Raw genomic sequence first — 20,315 nt, forward strand, 5'->3', positions numbered from 1 at the left:
TTATACATTACATATTGGGACCTTTATTACAAACATCATATAATTTGTCTATACAATTACTTTGTAAACAGGATTTTATATGAATTGTTGTTCTTTTTCTTTAAAGTCAGAGAGGAAATTACATGAGACTTGACTCAGACTCTAGAGATAAAGACTTCTAAGGCTCTTACATGGTAGAACAATCATTCAAGACAATCTAAAATGTAGTAAACCAAAGTCCTCAGAGACTACAGATCCTTTATTTCTCTGTATTCTATCCTTGCATGCTCATTGAAGCTCTTTGGTAAAGATCTCCTCTTTTGACTGATAGATGAACAGATCGAAAACCAAAATATCAAAAGTTCTAGTGTTCTACCACCATCATGATTAATGAAATCTTATGATGGTGGTAGAACAAGAACACTAGGACTTTTGATGTTTTGATCTATCATCTCTATCAAAAGTCCTAGTGTTCTACCACCATCATAAGATTACATTGACCTACCCAAATGAAATTTTGCAAAGAGATGTAGAAACAGAAGATTAAAAAAAAAACGTATCTATCTTATAACTTAAGAACTTTTTTTTGTACAGGCTAAACACTAAAGCTGCACTATTTCAACAAAAATAAAATGCACATTAGATCAGCATGATGAGGCATCATGATCATCCATCTGTGTAGTCAAATAAAAATGTTAATGTCCTAAACAAGTGTTTACATTTTCCAAAATTCCCAAAGTGAAAGCAGCTTGACAATGTATTCCTTTTGTTGTTTGTTTTACCACTGCAGTAGATCTTTCTCTCTATATAAAATCGCAACTGCACATTTATTTTTAAATCTCTACCAAAATCAGGCTTTCCTTTTGTCTTTGCCTGAGGACTGAACATGGTTCCAGCTGGGGCTTTTAATAAAATGAAAGACCCACAGTAAAAGCCTAGAGTCATTTACAACATGCAAATAAGATGATTTGAGTTAAGACGTTCATGCTTGGTAAACTAAAAAGAGAAAAGAGAATATTAATTTTGGCTTAATATGTTTAACACGTTCTACAAATGTCTTTCCCCTGACCACCTCATGGCCTAGTTTTGTATTTATTTTAAAGAGATACCATTGACATGCTTGGCAGTCTGTTTAAGGGTAAAAGGAAAAACATGCAAACGTTTGAAAGACTTGTTTTACTTATCGTGTTACCTTTGAACTTAACTATTTTACTCATTCATCACTTGCTTTTATAGTCTCAAGTACTATAAAAAAAAGTCCAATCGACTATTAATCTCCACAGAAGCTTGATTTATTTGAGGACTGAACATTGAGAGCGAATTTTTTCATTTTGCAAAACTGAAGCCCTTTTGACTTTTTTGCCAAACGTGTCTATATATTAAACAAATTCACCTCCCAAGACAACTCATTATGGAGCTGCTGGACCTTCTCAGACCTGCGCTTGCCAGGCTAATGGGCCTTTCACACAGGACGCGAAATGCGCGGCGCTGGCCGCTGTGTTCAGCATTGCTCTTCAGATACAATGTGATTTGTGCTGCGCTATGCCAGAGCAAAGTAGGAGGAGTTTTCAAAAACTTTAAGCAGGAGATCTATACGTCAGTATAATAACGTTAGTTCTTTGTCCCTATACAACCTCAAACTTGTATTGTACAGCTCAGGAAATTTCGACACACAGTACTTGCAGTTCATCCATTTTGATTTCCGTGCTTGTTTGGATGTCTCGTTTCTATTGCCCACGCTGGTAATCGTCTAACACAGTCTCATCCCAAGACGTCAACTAACCGACGCTTTTGACCATACGTCAACATCCGCCATTTTAGGGTACCCTTTAACGTCAGTTAGATGACGATCCTGGGGCGTCATCCAACTGACGCTTTACCTTTACCGTAAGTTAGTTAGGGTAGGTTTAGGTCTGGGTTAGGGTTAGGATTACACAAGCCCCTTTTCCACCAAAGCATTTTGAGAGCCGGTTCGGAGCCGGTGCCTGCGCGCGAACCAGTTCTTTGTGTTTCGACAGCCAAAGAACCGGTTCTCGGCCAGGGGAACTGGTTCCAAAGCAACTGAACTGGAAACATTTGCAGAAACACGATGGAGTCCACCTTTGTAATTGCTATGCTTGAAGTTAACGCAAGCGTTTCTATTTTTGTAATTTTTTTTATTGAAGACATTATAAGCAAAGAAGAAAAGTCACAATACAGAACAAATAAATGGAAAGAAAAAAAGACACAAGTAACTTAAAAGACAAAATTACATATCAAACGAAAAGATTAAAAGACTTACATATTTCAATTGTTTTTAAAGCTTTCTTGGTATACGAGTTAGAGATAATCCGAAAGTAATGTTGTATTTGCAAGCGTTTCTAGACGTATGGCGACGTACACAGTGACGTAACGACGTCGTTCCCTGGGCACTCTAGTCAGTGGAAAAACAAATAGGTTCTGAAGCGGTTCGCAAGTTGAAACTCCGAACCAACTTTGAACCAGCACCAGTTCCCAACCAGTTCTTTTTTTGGTGGAAAAGGGGTAATAGAGTCATCTAACAACGTTAAAAGGTACCCTAAAATGGCAGATGTTGACGTATGGTCAAAAGCGTCAGTTGTATGACGTCTTGGGATGAGACTGCACTGAATCGTCACAGAGCGCAGCTGCAAAAGTTGAACTGTTTTGAACGCTGACCACAGATTGCGTGCGAGGACGTCAATGGTGTGCACCGCTGCTCTTGCGCTTTGGTGGAAGCAGCAACAAAACGTCTTCATGCGGCGCAAGCCATTGAACGCATTCCACGTCCTGTGTGCAAATTCTGCCCATAACGCGGCAGAATTTTGCTTTAAGGCCTTAAGCCTTTAACCAATGGCAATCAATACCGCATTAAACAGAAGTAACTGTAGCTGCTTGCCAATCAATTCTGATTGTAAAGTTTTTAGAAGTCATTAAACCCATGTCAAGAAACGGCACAAGTGGCACAACGGGATAAAGAGGGTGGATGATTAGCGAGGGATACTTGTTTCGTCTACCCGTTACAACAATATATCCTGTGAACATATTACTGATAATTTGATAATGTAATTAATAGTCTACGTTTTACTGATAACTTAAACTATGTTAAAATAAATGTTACTGAAATAATTTGAGGAATGTTTCAATTGCATAGAACATGTTGTCTTTCTTAACGCCGCAATGCACCTTCGCGTGAAGTGGAAAATCGATCTGAGCAATCGATGCCAACTAATTCACCATCTTCAACTTGGTACAGCGCCTTTGTAACGTCGAACGTAAGACGCAGTGTGTTAAGAAGCTTCCTAACTTAAAGGACACTTCAGGGAATACACTAAGGAACATAAACAACTTTGGTAAGATATATATCTCGAGTCTTCTTAGCGTGCTAAGTGTGAGCGTTATCGGGGAACTGGGCCCTATATTGAAAAAAAAGATTGATTTGACTTGATGTTCAGACATTCAGTATTGTTCCACTGGTTCACCTCAAGGCTCCGGTCTTTGACCTCTTATGTACACCAATGATTGTCGGAGTAGGTATGAGAACAGTTAAATTATAAAATATGCAGATGACTCCATTATTGTGAGTCTCCTCCTCGAATAGAATCTGAAGCATGGTCCTGTCGTGGAGGACTTTGTGTTGTGGTGTGATCAGTTTTCTCTTCAGCTCAATGTTAATGAAATAAAGGACATGGTGACTGATTATAGGAGTTTGATGACAACAATGAAAGGTTCGTAGATAATTGTTGACACTAACAAAAACTTGTGGTGATTGACAATAAGTTGAGCTTCCAACCCTGTTTGACTGTTTGTAAAAGTTCCAAGTTGTATTTTTGAGGAAATTAAAATATCTAAAATGATCTAGTCTAAAATGATCATCCTTTTATGATGATACTGTTATATAAACAATTTATTGAATCTGTCCTTTTGTACAATTGCGGCATGGTATGGTATTTTAAGTTTGACTAACAAAAACAGGCTAAATAGCCTTGTAAAGGTAAGATCATTGGTATTGATCAGACTTGTCCTTATAACATTTTTCATATGTTTTCAAGAACGCCCAGGTTATTATTCATCCACCTCAAACTGAGTTCCAGGTGTTGCCATCAGGTTGTCAGGTCGTAAGTTTGTAATATGCTTGTTGTGACGTTTCTCCATGTTCAAAAATGGTAGTGATTTTGCAGGGCAAACACTATATAGCCTACGACAACCATTCCATGTCATAGGTATATATGGATTGTTTAGCATGTGAAGGCTCACACAATGAGAAATGTTTAGTTATGCATTTAGTTATTGCAACTGTACACAATTGTACTTACTCTTTTGCACACATGCCAAAACATATGCAATTTGCTTAAATCAATAAGAAATCAAATCATTCGTGAATGAGAAACTAACTGTTCAGAGATCTGAACTTATATTATTTTTTGGGGGGAAAAAATCTAAATTGAGAATTGAGCCAAAGTGGTTGAAAAAAACTCAAAACAAGAGTTGCAATTTTACTACAGTGGGTCTTCTAGTGTTAAAGACATTCAGAAATTTCTGTTTATCAGAAATGCCCATTTTTCACGTCAGGGCCGTATGTTTTTGTAAGCCCGTGCTCACTTATACTGACTTAGCTGCATCTTTTGTTCGTGTGTTAAAGTCTGGCAGAATCTATTAAGCACTCCAGGAGTTTGAGCGAGAAAAATGTCTCTGTCCTTGCATGGTATTGGGTTGACAGCCTGCCAAGGACTGAATTTAAGCACACAATAGATATAAATACAGTGGGTTCTAAAGCACTGAGAACTTTTAGCAAATGGTGCCTACATAAAGCACTTTTGACAACATTTATTAAGAATTGTCCACGTAGTTTAACACGCTCTGAAAGGCTTGATTATAACTGGTCAGTTGAGGTATTCTGCTGATATAATGAAAATGTATATATATAGGCTATGTACAAAAAAAAAAAACATTTGACAGCGAACTGGAGGTATAATAACACTGTAGCCTATATTTTATAATAATTTCCAAAAACTTTTGAAAAAAACAATACTGTTACGTTGAGTGGACATGGGTATATTCTCAAAATGGCTATAATCAGTCGCTCTAATGAGGATCCTAATGAATGGCAGATTGTGCATTGCATTACATATTCCATAGATATTTGAAGCATGCTCCCCAGCCGCACTGTGATTTTATTCTCATGTATTGCTAGTTAAGACCCAACATGTAAGAATCTTACTAATGCATCCTGTGGGAAACGAGCAGATGAATAAGCTCATTCAAGTCCAAAGAGCTGCCTGGTCTTTCATTCTTTTTCCTCACCACTGCAGATTCCATTACAGACCAAAAGCTAGAGAACACTGTGATACCTGCTTCCTGCTCATGATCAGTGCGTCTTACCAGCACCCACAGGGACGGCCTCCACTGTCTATGGGCTGAAATGAAAAGTTCTGAGCCAGGCACAGCAACACTGTGCTTGCATAAGCAGAATGGATGCCTGCTCTTGTATTATTAAACATCGGTAGAAACTGGTGTAGTACCAAATACAAAAAGAAACATTAAAAATGTTTCTACAGAGACAACTGAAAGGTACGGTAAGTGATACCGGTATTTTAAACTGTTGCATTCCACACACTTTACTCTAATCTATGTTCTTTTTATCCTATACAAAACAAAAAATATATATTGCAGTATATTGGAAAATACCATGTGATATATTAGGCAATATATCCCCATATATATATATATATATATATATACATACACAAATATATACATACATAGCCTACACACATATACAGCATACATAGGCTATATATGATTTTACATATTATACTTTCCAAATAAACAACCATGTGGACATGCATGGCATAGCTATTTAGCTCAACTAAAATATCTTTAATAATTTTCAAATAATTACAACAACTGCATTACACAAATAAGTTTTATTGAAACGTATATGCTTTTCCACAGTTCCAAAAGGTCCTTGAAAGTTTGTATATCATTTATGTATTCCTTATTATTTGTGCATTTTGCTTATAGATATTTTATTTATATTTCATAACAACACTGCTGAACGTTTAAAATAGACATTGGTTATTGAAATTCCTTTATTTTCTGTTCAATGGCACTCTTTAAAAACGTTGCACTGTTAATAAATGTAGTCAATCGCATTTCCTTTGTCTGACCATATGCAAGGCATTTTGTGGTTTTAGCTGTACCTCAAATTGGGTTTAGTGATTTAAAAAATAATAATAATAAAGGTGTCTTTTAATAGATTACCCATTAGTCTGTGTTAATATGTGGTATAAAGATTTGCATATATTGCAGGTTGAATATTTATTAAATATTCATATATTTTAGATGTTACATGTACTTATACTGAATACTATATCCCTGCCAAGCATGCACGCTTAAAATAGCATCTGAATGTACGCACAACGCGCCACTGACTTTAGACTATTTTTTTTTTCTGGTCATTGGAACAATTGTTTACTGGAACCGCAAAATAGCACCAGGGATTGTTTGCACGCAAAAACATGCCTCCTTTTTGTGCCAACCTACCCACCAACTTGCGTCTGTGTAGGGAAAAGTCCGCTTTGTGCGGGTGCAAAATGGGAATGATACATGCGTCAGGGTACAAAGTCAATTGCGCTGGGTGCAAGATAGGGCCCCACAAAAGTGTGAATGTGAAAATATGAAGAAAATTTGACAACCACCGGTTTTACTCTGGTATATGTACCTGCAGTGGCTCCGGACATCTTAATAGTAGATGCGCTTCATTGCAGGACGAGAAAAAAAAAAAACACCCTTTCCAAAGAAAATTAACTTCTCAGCTTGCGAATGTTTGCATCCAATGTGAATAGCTCCATAGTGGTCACTTCTATTCAAAACCTTCTTGTAAACTAGTAAGGAGACTTTGGAAGGAAAACAACTCCATTCAGCCCTGTTACTATGAATGGCAAAGACAGTGGGGTGGTTTAGGCCTACCTGGGGTCCACTCGGTCAATAAACAAGAGTGGGCAGCAAATACACACTGCTTGTATAAGAAAGGGTTGCAGCACCTAGACAGGAGGTGCCACAGGGCATTAGCTTAATCAAGAAAGGTACAGTTCAAGAACAAACCCCAACCCTTGCAGGTGGTAGAAGAAGGAAATGCTGTCCAGTCTCTCAGAAAGGTGTGCGACTTTCTCTCGGCTGAATATGTTTATAAAGAAGTCTAGCTGCTGCAATACCTGAATTTCCTTTGTGGGTTCAATAAAGTTAAATATTACTTTCTCACCATCCAGCACAAGATGTATCTTCAAGAGATAATGTGCTTTGACTAATCTGTCATGTAACCACTCGCACACCAAGATGGTGTTTTATACATAACGCGTATACATCATCTTTAAAATAACAGACTAAAACTTAAACAGAAAATCTGATGGATCAGTTAAATGAAACTTGAATTGTCTGGTATTGTATTGTATAGCACGTCTCATTGTTTGTCCTATTCCCTATGTTCATTGTCTCATTAATTCAACTCAGTGATTTCATTGCTAAAACTAAACATTTACAGAGTTTAATAGCTTTTCGTATTCAGTGATGTTTGGTTACCTCCATTAGCTAATTTGAACAAGTACATTACTTCCAGTTGAGTATTTTGGTTTCTTGAAATATACAGTTTCTCTTAAGTCTAAATAACCCTTTTTTTTTATCAGCTATGCCTAGAGCACATCCGTTTTTACTGACTATTCCTGGCTGAACTGAAGCAGAGCTGCATCATAGGATTTTGCATGACTGTTAAAAACCACATCTTCACTTCACTTCACTTCACACTTAAGACGGTTCTGAACACTGGCAAAAACTTTATAGTATTTCCCTAGCTGCAATGATGCCATGCCAGAATGATTAAAATTATCACATTCATGTCTCCACGGCCATTGTGTGGTAGATGAAATTTAAAAATGCAGCCTTTAAAATCTTCTAAAAGAGCTACATAAGAAACAATTACAGATTTCTACAGGTAAAGAGATAGGTGCTTTTAAACATGACATCAGAGAGTGAAGGAGGGGTCAAGTAATTGGTGTATTCTCATAAGCTAAATGATGTAAACCCATTCCCACTTCAACAGGCATGATTTTGACTGTTTGAAAAATCATGGAAACCCCTTAAACATCTCAAGTGTATATACAGTATGTGTTTCAAACACAAATCATACTAATCATAATCATGAAGACAAACACAAATGAATAAGCCTTTCACAAGTGAAATAGCTAATGAGGCCAAAATCAAGATGCAGATGTGTGAGATGGGGCAGTGCAGGGAAGTTTAGGTAAAGGAACCATTGACTCCTGGTTTATGGTCTACCTTGTACAGACACATAAGGAATGCAAAACATATCTGCAGTAATTTTGGTATCAACTAATAAATATAACTTTAATGCTATCATTATCAGTCTGATAAGTAAAAAATTCAGATATATTTAATATAATGTTTGACAATTTAAGCATCTAGAGATCTGGAATTTTAAAGGGAGTGTTGCAATCAATCAGAAAAACTGCCAACTGTTATCTAAAATCAGCCAATACTGTTTATCAGCTTCAAAATACAAATAATTTTTGTATCAACCAAAAATGTCCATTTGGTGCATCCCAAGACAATTCATACACCAGTTTAAAAAGTGGAGTCAAGGAAAGTAGACTAAATAAGACAATCTCTTGTATGAGACATTTTAAAGGACCCACGGAGTCAAAGGTGCTTACCCTTGCTCTGGTGAATGTTTTCTGCATGCTCAATGAAGAATTTACCTCTATTTCCTGAGTTGTTCATTTGTTTTGATCTGATTTGATTTTAGGCTGCTTTCACATGTCATACCTCACATTCCCGGGAGCCGGATATGGTGCAGGTGCAGGTGCCAGTCCCATTACCCAGCACCTCCAAGGCTTCTGGGGTGGCTGCAGGGTTGTAGCTCATGTAATATTCCTGGAGCTGGGAGCTCAGGTTCTGCTCCGGCTCCTGACTCTTTTTCCTCCGCTTTCGGCCCACTGAACTCTGCTGCAATAGCCGGGAGGCACCTGGGTAACGTCTCCAGGAGACATAAATTACTGACAGGACAAGAGACACTGAAAGGAACAGTGCTACCCCACCCATTACCACTTTGTGAAATGACACGTCTTGCTCAGGAGCTGGTGTCACTAATAAGCTGTCAGGAGATGAGGGTGTCCATTGACGGGAATCTCTGGGATCTATATTTGCATGGCTGGGAAAGGTGGGGCGTTGAGCCGGTCGAAGGTGGGGAGGAGGAACGGGCGCCTCAGAGGCAGGTGAAGGCAGGGGTGGAGACGGTGTTGTAGGAGCCATTGTCGGTTCAGTTGGTTCAGGGTTAAGGTCAAAATATGGATCAAAGGTCTGCAGATACAAAGGTGATTGAGCAGTAATTTCATAGTCATCACAGTCAATGAAGTTCTTTGAAGCCTCAATGACCTTCTCCCCTTGAAGGTGCTTGGGACTGCTGCAGATTATACTAGTGTCCTTGGTGCCTCTGAAATTCTTGAGCCAGACAACAAGAGGACAAATGCCTGGCCCGCAATCCCACATGTTGCCTGCAAGGCTAATGGTTGTTAGGGAGATCCAGGCAGCCACAACTTCCTGAGACACATTGGGCAGTTTGTTAGACTCTAAGTTGAGAACCTGAAGGTTGGGAAGGCATTGAAATACTACAGGATCTAGTACCTGTATCTCATTGCCAGAGATATCAAGCTTCTGCAAGGTATACCAGCTCCACGGAAGGCCTTGGTTGATAGCTCGAATACGATTCCACTGTAGGTACAGGGCACGTAGGTTAGCAAGGCGAGGAAAGAGAAAGAAGTTTATTCTTGAAAACTGATTATGCTCCAGGTGGAGTTCCATAAGTCGAGACAAACCCAGGAATGCAGTGCGAGTGAGAACTCGAAGCCGATTATAGCCCAAGTCAAGAAACTCCAAGCTTCTGCACTCCAGAAAGGCCCGGATAGGGATTGCCGTAAGCCCATTGGAGCGTAAGTGCAGATTCTGCAGTTTTCGAAGACCATAAAACTGGCCTGGTTGCAGCTCCTGCAACTTGTTGTAGGAGAGATCAAGACTGCGAAGGTTAGGTACTCCGTGAAAAGTTACATTATGGAGCTGTGAAATCCTATTGGAGCTCAAGATCAACTCCTTCAATCGCCGCACCCCCTGAAAAGCACGGCTATCCACAAATGTGATTTGATTGTGGTCCAGGTACAGCCACAGTAGCTGGTTAAGATGAGCAAACTGGTAGGGGAGCATTGTGTGCAGGTCATTGTACCGTAGGGATAGACCTTGGCAACTAATTGAAATATTTTCGGGGACATCCTGGAAGCCAGCTGACTCACAATGGACAATTTTTCCCTCGCAACGACAGCTATAGGGGCACATCCTCTCCCCAGAACTGAACAGCAGCAGGGAGGAGGCTTGGAGGAGGAGGAGGCCAGCTAATCTCTTGTCACAAGCAGCAGAACCTGAAGAGGGAAACAGCACAACATCAACTTATGATTGTTAACAATAAGACCAATTTTATTTAACTAAATATTCAGTTATCAACACTCATAAAATTATATATAATACTGTCATTTATAGGAATGGTAATGGTAATTGTAATTAATGAAAGGTGGTGGTTTTATTTAACATGCAACAATTTGCTGTTTCAAGCCTAGTTCACACTACATGATTTCAAAACCTCGGGCTGAACTGTGCGGTTCACGCTACATGACTTGCTCTCTGTGAAATCAGGTGTGTTCAAGTTGTTGAGCTGTTCACCCCACACGACACAACGTGATTGATCCGTTACAGGAGGTAACGCACTACACGAGTTGACAACAACTCTGTCACCCAACGTTTCTGTTTTTTCACGAAAAATCACGCGATATAATGAACCGGAAATAATGTGAAACAGCACACGCCTATGATTGGCTGTAGCTCATGACATTACGTGAGGTCGAGTCTTGCAACAGCTCTGGATATCTAGCATGCTAGATATTTTTCTGGAGCGTCTTTGATGCATTGGTGGCTCTTTCATACTAACAGATTGGCGAGCATTCATCGCCCACTAATCCCCCTCGATTTGCACATGATAACACCCTGACCTGTCTGTGAGCTCAACGATTTGCAAATAGGGCTTAAATCGGGCTTAAAATTGTGTAGTGTGAACTAGGCTTTAGAGTGTTGCACCAGTACATGATGTAGAGTGTTTATAAAGTTCTACACAGCATAAGGTAGGGATGCACCGATACCGATACCGGTATCTGGTATCGGCCTCGATACCACATTTTCTAAAGTACTCGTACTCGTTAAAAGTCCCCCGATACCGGGGACCGATACCATGTTCTGAGAAATGGGTTAATCACAGGCGCCGAGTGCCCACCCCCAGGCTCCGGCTGCAGCTCAGAGCGGGGAGATGGGGAGACATGTCAGCCGTGTGGAACAGTGATGCGCGGGTCAATGTATAAACAACCCGCACACTACCAACGTTTTCAACTACCCGCCCGCTACTCGGACCGCAAAAAAGTGAGAAAATATTGTACCCGACCCTCTTCCTGACCGTATTTTTTAAAAGTAGTACATGCTCATCGTAGCGTCATTGGGCCATAAACGTGTAACAACACAGCATCGCAAGAAGACGTAGCCTACATATAACAAAGGCAGCACTTTGGTCATCATCTTTCATTATTTCGGTAAATGTCTCCCACACTTACTCTTTCTATTTGTGTATTTGCGGAGCTTCCACTCCCCAGTCTTCACCTTTTCTCTTGCCGCCTCCATCTCTCTGCAGACTAGTGATCATAAACATGGCCGGTTCGTGAACGAATCGGTTCTTTTTAATGAACCGGTCGAACCAGTACGTTAAATCGAACTGAATCATTCGCATCAGTTCACGTCTTGCGTCAGTGCTGATCCACAAGTTACTACAGTTACTCACTTTCAGACATGCCTGACAGTCCCTCCGAGTTGAAATAAACCAATATCCCGAATTATATTTTACTCCAGTAACTCTAACAGTTCACTGAACTGAGACATGTTGTTGATACTGCTGATACTGCGCATCCGCGTATAGTAACGAACGCAGAGGTACAGCGGTTCTCGGATCACACCAGTACAGAACTGAGAACTGTTAGACTGAGCTTGTGTGTCATCTTCGTGCCAGTTATTCAGCCAATAAATAAATTCGGCCTATATATTTCATAGAAAATTCTATCTAGTACTATATAAATACAAAGGTTTAATTGGCATTTTTTTCCAAACGACCTGACCGACCGCGACCCGAATATCATTAAAAATATTTTTGGATGACCCGTAACTGCGGGTACCCAGGCACCCGCTCATTTTGGATCAACCCGTGCATCACTGGTGTGGAACAATTTCAAAGTGAATGGCTTTGGATTAGGAGAATAAGTTGACTTGTAGTCGCCAAGTTACTTATAGTCAGTTGAATGTCTGTTGGGGGACCAAATAAATAAAGTGTTATCAGATATTAAGCTGATCGTACTAATACTCTAGTCTACTAATACTCTAATGACAGTTAGTTGACATGTAATTGAAAAGTTACTTATAGTTAGTAAAGTGGACTATCGAAATAAAGTGTTACCCAAGTAATTTAATCAAGGACCTAAAAACCCGTATATAAAAATATTTAAATCATGTTTTTTTTTGTTTTTTTATTAAGTACTCGGTATCGGTATCGGCGAGTACTGAAATGCAAGTACTCGTACTCGTACTCGTTTTCCAAAAAAGTGGTATCGGTGCATCCCTAGCATAAGGCAAATCACTATAAATCTGTTATTTAGTTTTGGCACTCTCTTTTGAATTAGACTAGAATTACAGAAGGAGTCTTAACACAGTCATTTGGATTAATTTACTAGGGACCATTTTTAAAACTTAGTAATTATCACCTATGAACTAATCAACTTTAAGATGTGACTAATGTCCAGCAATATCTTTAATGCCATATTTTATAGTGTTCTGTGGAAATTGATTAGTCATTTTAGAGCTGAATCATTACATAAACCATAATTACTCTGAAGCTATTACCAATGCAATTTGAAATGTGTTTCATATTGTGTTATCCATGCCAGGAAAAAAATGATGCAAAATGGAGTTTCATTACAACTTTTGCATCTTATACGTTTTAAGTGCAACACGAATTTTCTTTGCCAGGAAAGAAGAATACAGCATTATGCAGAACAAAGAAAAATTGATTGAAGACTTAATGTATAACCATTCAGTTAAAGATCTGCACTGTGTGTACCATGAACTCATTGTCTGTAAAAAAAAAAAAAAAAAAAGGAGGACTAAGGCCATCCAAGCATACACAGCAAACTACAGAGTCATCTGTTTAGCCAAACTATAATCCCATTTTTGCTGTTAAGAAAATTTCAGAGGAGGCTGAAAAAAAAACCCTAAAAAAAATCGTCATATCCTCCAACAATACTGTCCAATGGTCTCTTTTATGGGCTTACCGGTTATGATAGGCTATCATATGATAGCTATCATAATTACATATCATTGTCGTCAGTTGCTGTTAGCAATTACTCAATTGCTGCATAGATTTAGATTTCACATAAAAGGAGCTGTATGTAAGATTGTGGCCAAAACTAGTACTGCAATCAGTTTCAAATTACTGTAGAGCGGTGTATCCCCTCCCCCCTGACTCAAAGTCAGATAGGCAGCAGGATCCAACATTTTTTTTATCCGACATGTTTATATCTGCAGCTGTGGTAGCTACAGCAGAGCTGGCAACCTGGATGCTGCAACACTACTGACTTCGTGATTGGTAGATCGATGGAGGGTGGAGCATCAGACCAAAACACAACATGACAGTTATCAGGGCTATTTTATGATTATTTGAAATAAATTTCTTACATACAGCTCCTTTAAGCCTGAGACACACCAAACGCCAAACAACTAGTTTGCATCGCCTGTGTCGGGGGAAAATAAATGTGCTTGAAAACACTGAGAGAACTACAGCTGACTGTCATCTAGAATGCACGTGCTGCGCCTGCATGTAAATGAGACAACTGTCTAATTCTGCAGATATATGCATTATATTCTTTATTCAAAAAGGGAAACTGACACTGGAGGCTGCAGAAACACAAACCATAAACAATGCAGTTTGTGCTTACTATTTTGAATATCAATCATGCTAAACACTTTCTTTATTCCACTCCACTCATGTTAAATTGAAATATCCTCCAGTAAAATATCTGAAAATATCTGTCAGTTAAGACAATGCTCCTGGTTGCATTGGTCTCCATCAAGAGGGTAGGGGACTTCCGTTGACGAAGCGTGCCTGGAATTCGGGCCAGCCTATTCTCATATGATCCTGAGACCCCGGCCTGAATATGTGCCCAAGGTGTGGCTTCTTCTTGGGATCTAGGCGCCATGCTAACAGACATCTGCAGAGCTGCAGGCTGGGCAACACCCAACATATTCGCCAAATTCTTCAATCTCAGAGTGGAGCCAGTGTCCTCCCTCGCTTCAACCAACCTGTGCTAGCACCCGCTCAGGTGTCTTCGCTTGCTCGCCATTCCACTCCACGGAGTGGATACGTGTGATATATTTCTCAGGTGAGCTTTCCCCAGCACTGTTGACATCAATGCCAGAGACTATGCCTGTGTTAGCTTTCGCATGGGCTAGGTGTCTCCATGTGCTTGGTTCCCCAGTGGTGACCCCCACATGTGTATTCCACTGTAAACCTCTCCGAGCATGTGTCTTCCCTTGGCAAGCCACCTTGCCACTCCTGGGGTTAAAACATTTTACCTTGCGGGCTGGATACCCCAGTGTTTCTCCATATGCAGCCCCTCTGAGTCATAAGTGTATTCTCTAAGTATCCAGCCAAAAAAAAGCAGACGAGGACCAATTTCAGCCGACGATGTGGACTTAGTGGCTTTAAGATATTTGAGGGAAAAAAAATTGTCCAGGCGCATCTCTCTGTGTTTCCAAATGACTTGTTGACTATTACCAATTTTTATGCTTCACTGGTAGTCCATTACACTCACACATATTGTTTCCTTCTCTACAAGGACATTTGTAATGGGTCATTATGTTTGGGTCATGTTTCACCACTGTCCATGCAAGTCTTAAGAGCAAGAAATAGGAAAGGTAAAATTAATCAGAATAGATTAACCCTCACAATGATTGTAGAAACACACACTGCACTGTCCATTACCTGTAGGCACAAAAATACCAATGTAGTCAAAAAATAGCCACCCTCAAGTTCCAAGAAAAAAAGCTACAAGTACAAAGGTGTACAAAAGTGCAAGAACTACCTGGTTGTTTGTCTGTCATCATACAATAATGGACATCATCATACAATAATTACCAAAGGCATTATTTACAGTAAATTGATGATCTGGCTGCTAAAAGCATATTTCTTCCGTATCCCCCACCCTTAGCAATAAGTGTATAAGCAGGAGTTTAATGTTGTAATGCTAAAACCATCTTGGTCTCCGTTTTAAATTCTGCAGCAAATTGGTCTCAAGAACTTTCATATTCCAGGTGTAATATTTTATATTCAATCCAACATACTGCCAGCTACTGCTAGATGATAGCAGTAACTCTCTAATGTAAGATCCTTATCTACCAAGGCAGTGCCAATCAATTGCAAACGAGTTTAAATATTTACAATGTTCCTCACCAAACTTTTGACTCTGAATGTCTTTGATGCAACTCAAACCAAGATAATTACTAACAGGCCACAAATGCAGCAGATTAGTTAGTATTTGACAGCAAATGGTAGAGTGTAGAATGAATCAGAGATCTAAGGACCATGGTGGCAAGTGTGCCACCTATGAGTATTGCTGCAGATAAAAATCGATCCGGACAAGATTTTTTTACTCCGCAAATTAAAACACTTTGAAAGCCCATGCGCCATAGCTCACCCAAGGTTAGTTCATTTAAAAGCCACTCATTTAACATTGTACAACTGTGGCAGACAGGCCCCTATCAAATAGCTGGGGAAGATGCTGGCACATACAGCAGAGTCAGCTGTTGTATTCCTTGGCACAGTGACAAGCTGATATTTCATACAAATGCTTCGGTGAAGTTAAGGCTATTACCCAAAGTGCCAAGATAATGGCAAAACCTGGATAAAACATGCACATTTGAAGCAGAATGGAATTAAATGGTTTTAACTCATAAGTTTGCCTATTAATATTTGTTTCACTAGACTTCACTATAGATTCACTAATCTTTAAACATAACTGATGTCCCGCTGCTTTTGTTCAAGCTCAGCTGTCAAGTCAACACTAATTTTAATATCACTTCAGCCATATGATAGACTGAGCAAACATTTAATAAAAAACTGCACTTTCCATATTAAAACTTTCTATTTCTCTAAACTAAACTTTGAGAGGAACACTGAAATGTGAAATATTACATTAATGGCTTACGTGTGAGCAACATGGGCACATGAAATGCAAATATGCCTATTCTTGGAATGTAAAACAATGGTCATTTTCTCTACAAATCCAAACTTTCCCTCAAGTAAGAGGAACTATGACTCATAGCCAATGCCAAGTTCTCAAAGTGTTAGATTCTCTATAGGATGCACTCTTGAGCATGATTTGGTCCCATTTAAAGTAAAAATACAGCTTTGCATGACTACATAGTCAATTCCCAGTAATGAGACTCCTGAAACATTTCATAACACTAGTTCTTGAATACTGGGGAAAGACAAGCAGTATAAAAACTTTTTTTTCTTTCTTCAAGGAATCATTTTTTTTTTTTTTTGGATTAAACTGTTCAGGTATTTACCCACAAAATATGCTGCATAAAAACTAAACGGCCACAAATTAACCTTTTCCTTCTGTCGGGCAAGTGCAAGTGTAATTTTAATTTAAATGAAGTTGTTTTAATTTTAATCTGAATTATGTTGTGGTCCTATATTTCGTTTTAGAGGAAGTGAGTGATAATGTAATGGCTATATTTTGATAAAGTAAAGATAAAATCTAATAAATTGATAGAGGGACATGTTTCCTTTCATGTCTCAAGAATCACAAATAAATCACAACAATGTTAATCCATAATAAAAAAAAAACAAAATGAACTGAAACGCATATGTCCTACAAGTTGCAACCAAATATTTTCTAAACCTTTTTAAACATCTTGAGAAAGGTTTCTTGTTTTATTTGAATTAAGCTCACCGTGGCTCTTCCATACCAATGTCAAGACCTACTCTTTAATGTGTTCCAAGATCATACAATTTTTAGGATAATGAAATTTTAGAGTGGTTAAATAAGAGATCACTCCACATGATGAAATCCATTCAGTATTTAACAAGAGATAGTAATGGTGCTGCAAATACTTGGCTGGTTCCAGAGCTGGGACTTTGGATTTTATCCACATGTGACCACAGCTCAAGCACATAATTTACGCAGTCAAACCAAAGCTGCAATATTAAAATGATAGATTCAACACACATTAATTGTGAGATTGAAGAGTGCTGTAACTGTGCCTGACTGCAATGAATAATGTGTTGCAGTAGCAAGACAATTGATTTGCACTTAAGTAACCGGCTCAGGATTAGGAATGCTAAAAGTTTGGAGGCCTAAATAAATTAAATGTTCCAATTAAATAAAAGAGAAGCTCATAACTATAAAGACCCGCTTTACAGTTCCCCCTGGGCATTACTGGTGTAGCACCACCCCAGCAGAGTACGTCCCTGGGCTAGAGGTTCAGTGGCACCATAAATCAGCTCAATCTCTTCCATCTCAGAGAGGGGTTTATTATTATATTAGTTTATTTTTTTTTTCTAAACTGTTTTAATTATTATTATTTATTTTGGTTATTTTAACTCCTATGTAAAGCGCTTTGAATTACCATTTTTTATGAAATGTGCTTTATAAATAAACTTGCCTTGCCTTGCCTGAAGACAAGCTTTATCTTTCATAATTCAATATTAAGAGTGGCACTTTGCATACTGATGTATAATTTGTTGTACCCATGTTTTTTTAAGGAATGATTCATCCAAAACTGAAAACTATTTCATTGTTTCAAACCTGAATGACTTTCAGCGGAAGATATTTTGAATGTGCAAAATATCATCATGTGATATATCATCATGTCCTTGGGGTATAGAAACGCTGAAATGGTGCTCATGGATGACTTATGTTCTCATTGCGAGAACATGACCATTGCGGCGTTATGGTAAAGACTCCGTTACCTCGAAAGAGGTGGAGCCCCTTCACTTATTACTCAATCTAGTGCTTATAGAAGAAGCCTACTTCGGTTAATAGCCTGGGTGACCTGAGGATCACAGTGAGAGGTAACCCACTGAGCCAGTCTCCTCGGACCCCTCACCTCTCTAGGTTTTAGGTGACCTAACCCAAGCAGTGGTAGACACCATCACTTCTGCTATAGCCCCCTCAATGAGGCGCCTCTATGCTCTGAAGTAAAACCTGTTCGTTGAATAGGAAGACTCCTGAAGAAGTCAGATCAGAGTCATGGTTTCCTTCCAGCAAGATGGGTTGGAGCGAAGGCTGTCTCCCTCCACCTTCAATGTGTATGTTGCCTCACATCATGATGCAGTTGAAGGTAAGTTGTCAGGAAAGTATGACCTGATCGTCAGGTTCCTGAGAGGAGCGAGGAGACTGAATCTGCCTCGACCCCCCTCTTACATTCTTGGGACCTGTCTCTGGTGCTCAGCACACTGCCGAGACCTCCCTTTGAGCCACTGCAGTCAGCTGAGTTAAAGATCCTGTCAATAAAGACAGTGCTCGTGACTGCTCTGGCTTTAATCAAGAGGGTAGGGGACCTGCAAGCGTTTTTGCTCGACAAATTGTGCCTAGAATTCGGGCCGGCTAACTCTCAAGTTGTCTTGAGAGACCCCGGTTTGGATATGGTTAAAGGTTCCTACCACTCCCTTTAGGGACCAGGTAGTGAACCTGCAAGCGCTGCCTTCGGACGAGGCAGACCCAGCCCTGGCTTGTGGACAGAACGCAAAGTTTCAGGACCTCAGATTAGCTCTTCGTCTGTTATGGAGGCCAGCAGAAGGGAAAGGCTGTCTCCAAGCAAAGAATGGCCCACTGGATAGTGGATGCCATCGCCTTGGCTTACGAAGCCCAAGGCGTGCCTCGCCTGTTTGGGTTGCGAGCACACTCAACTAGAAGTGTTGCTTCCTCCTGGGCGCTGGCTCAAGGCGCCTCGCTGATAGATATATGTAGAGCTCCGGGCTGGGTGATACCTAACACGTTCGCTAGATTCTATAGCCTCTGTGCAGAGCCGGTATCTTCCGGTACACTCGCCCCCAGTGGTCAGTAGCGCAAAGGGACCTGTTCTTAGTGCGTCTTTTTGTTCCAGTAGTGTTCCCCAGAAATGGCTGACCCAGTGAGTTCCTCATCACCCCTTCAGCAGTAAGACGTTGCGGAGCGTCTGATGCCAGGCCTACATTCGTATGCTTGTGGAACCTGTGTTTGGCTGGGTGTCCATGTGTAGCGGCCCCTGCGGTGACCCCATATGTTTATTCCTCCATGACCAGATTCACGCACATCTCCATTCCCTCCTCAGGGAACGAGGGTTACCATACGTAACCGAGACTTTTGAAACTAAAAAATCCTGATTGTCAATTTATCCAGAATCGTACAGCTCTACTGGATAACCATTGACATTGATTCTGTGGCATTTTTCACTGAGGCAATTTTTATGAGGCGTCTTTTTTGTGTTCCCCTAAAGAAAGAGTGTTTCTTTTATTGGGTGTTCTGTATCTTAATTAAAGATTTACTGGGCTTACTGAAATTGTAAGGCATCTTTCTCGATACTTTAGGTATTGCATTGAAAGAATATACTGATAAAACGCAAGTAAAATGAAAATCTGTGTCTGCTTTCAAAACATATTCTCTCCAGTCCAACCAAACTAGAAATTAATGGCAGAAATTACTTTGTTGGAATATTTTAAAACATGATGTCAGGGACCACGTAATAACGCAAAAGCTTCTTTTCAAACTGCTACTTTGACACGAATTGTTTGAAAGAATCGATTCGTGGAAATGAGTCGAACTGCCCATCACGAATTGATGCGTTGAAATAACAAAAAAAGCCAATAATTTTCACTGGCAAGCCAAAAATGATTTGAAATGTGATATTATCAACACCTTGAGATAATTTTAAAATTGCAATGAATCATCTAATAAATACAGAAGAAGAAGAAAAAACGAATATTTTACTTTAGCCTATAGTTTGACTTTTTTTAACTGGCTACAAATAAAAAGATGAGAAAATGTGCATTTTTGTTTAATGTTACATAAATGGACCACTATATGTTTTAAATCTGCAAATTACATAACATCAATTATAAATATAAAGATTTTTTTATGAATCAACGC

At 39.4% G+C, this 20,315-nt stretch overlaps 1 protein-coding gene across 3 annotated transcripts in view; it reads right to left on the minus strand.

Moving 5' to 3' along the window:
• lrrtm4l1 (leucine rich repeat transmembrane neuronal 4 like 1) overlaps positions 1–20,315 on the minus strand; it is an 88,891-nt gene that overhangs the window by 12,339 nt on the left and 56,237 nt on the right. For all 3 annotated transcript variants that reach the window (XM_089126269.1, XM_089126268.1, XM_039675348.2), the window contains one exon: positions 8,818–10,460. In XM_089126269.1, coding sequence (XP_088982395.1) covers positions 8,818–10,377 — 1,560 coding nt within the window. In that variant the 5' untranslated portion in view covers positions 10,378–10,460. The remainder of the gene's footprint in view (positions 1–8,817; positions 10,461–20,315) is intronic.

Source organism: Pimephales promelas, chromosome 23 (assembly GCF_988280905.1).
Source record: "Pimephales promelas chromosome 23, fPimPro1.hap1.1, whole genome shotgun sequence".
Classification (NCBI taxonomy): Eukaryota; Metazoa; Chordata; class Actinopteri; order Cypriniformes; family Leuciscidae; genus Pimephales; species Pimephales promelas.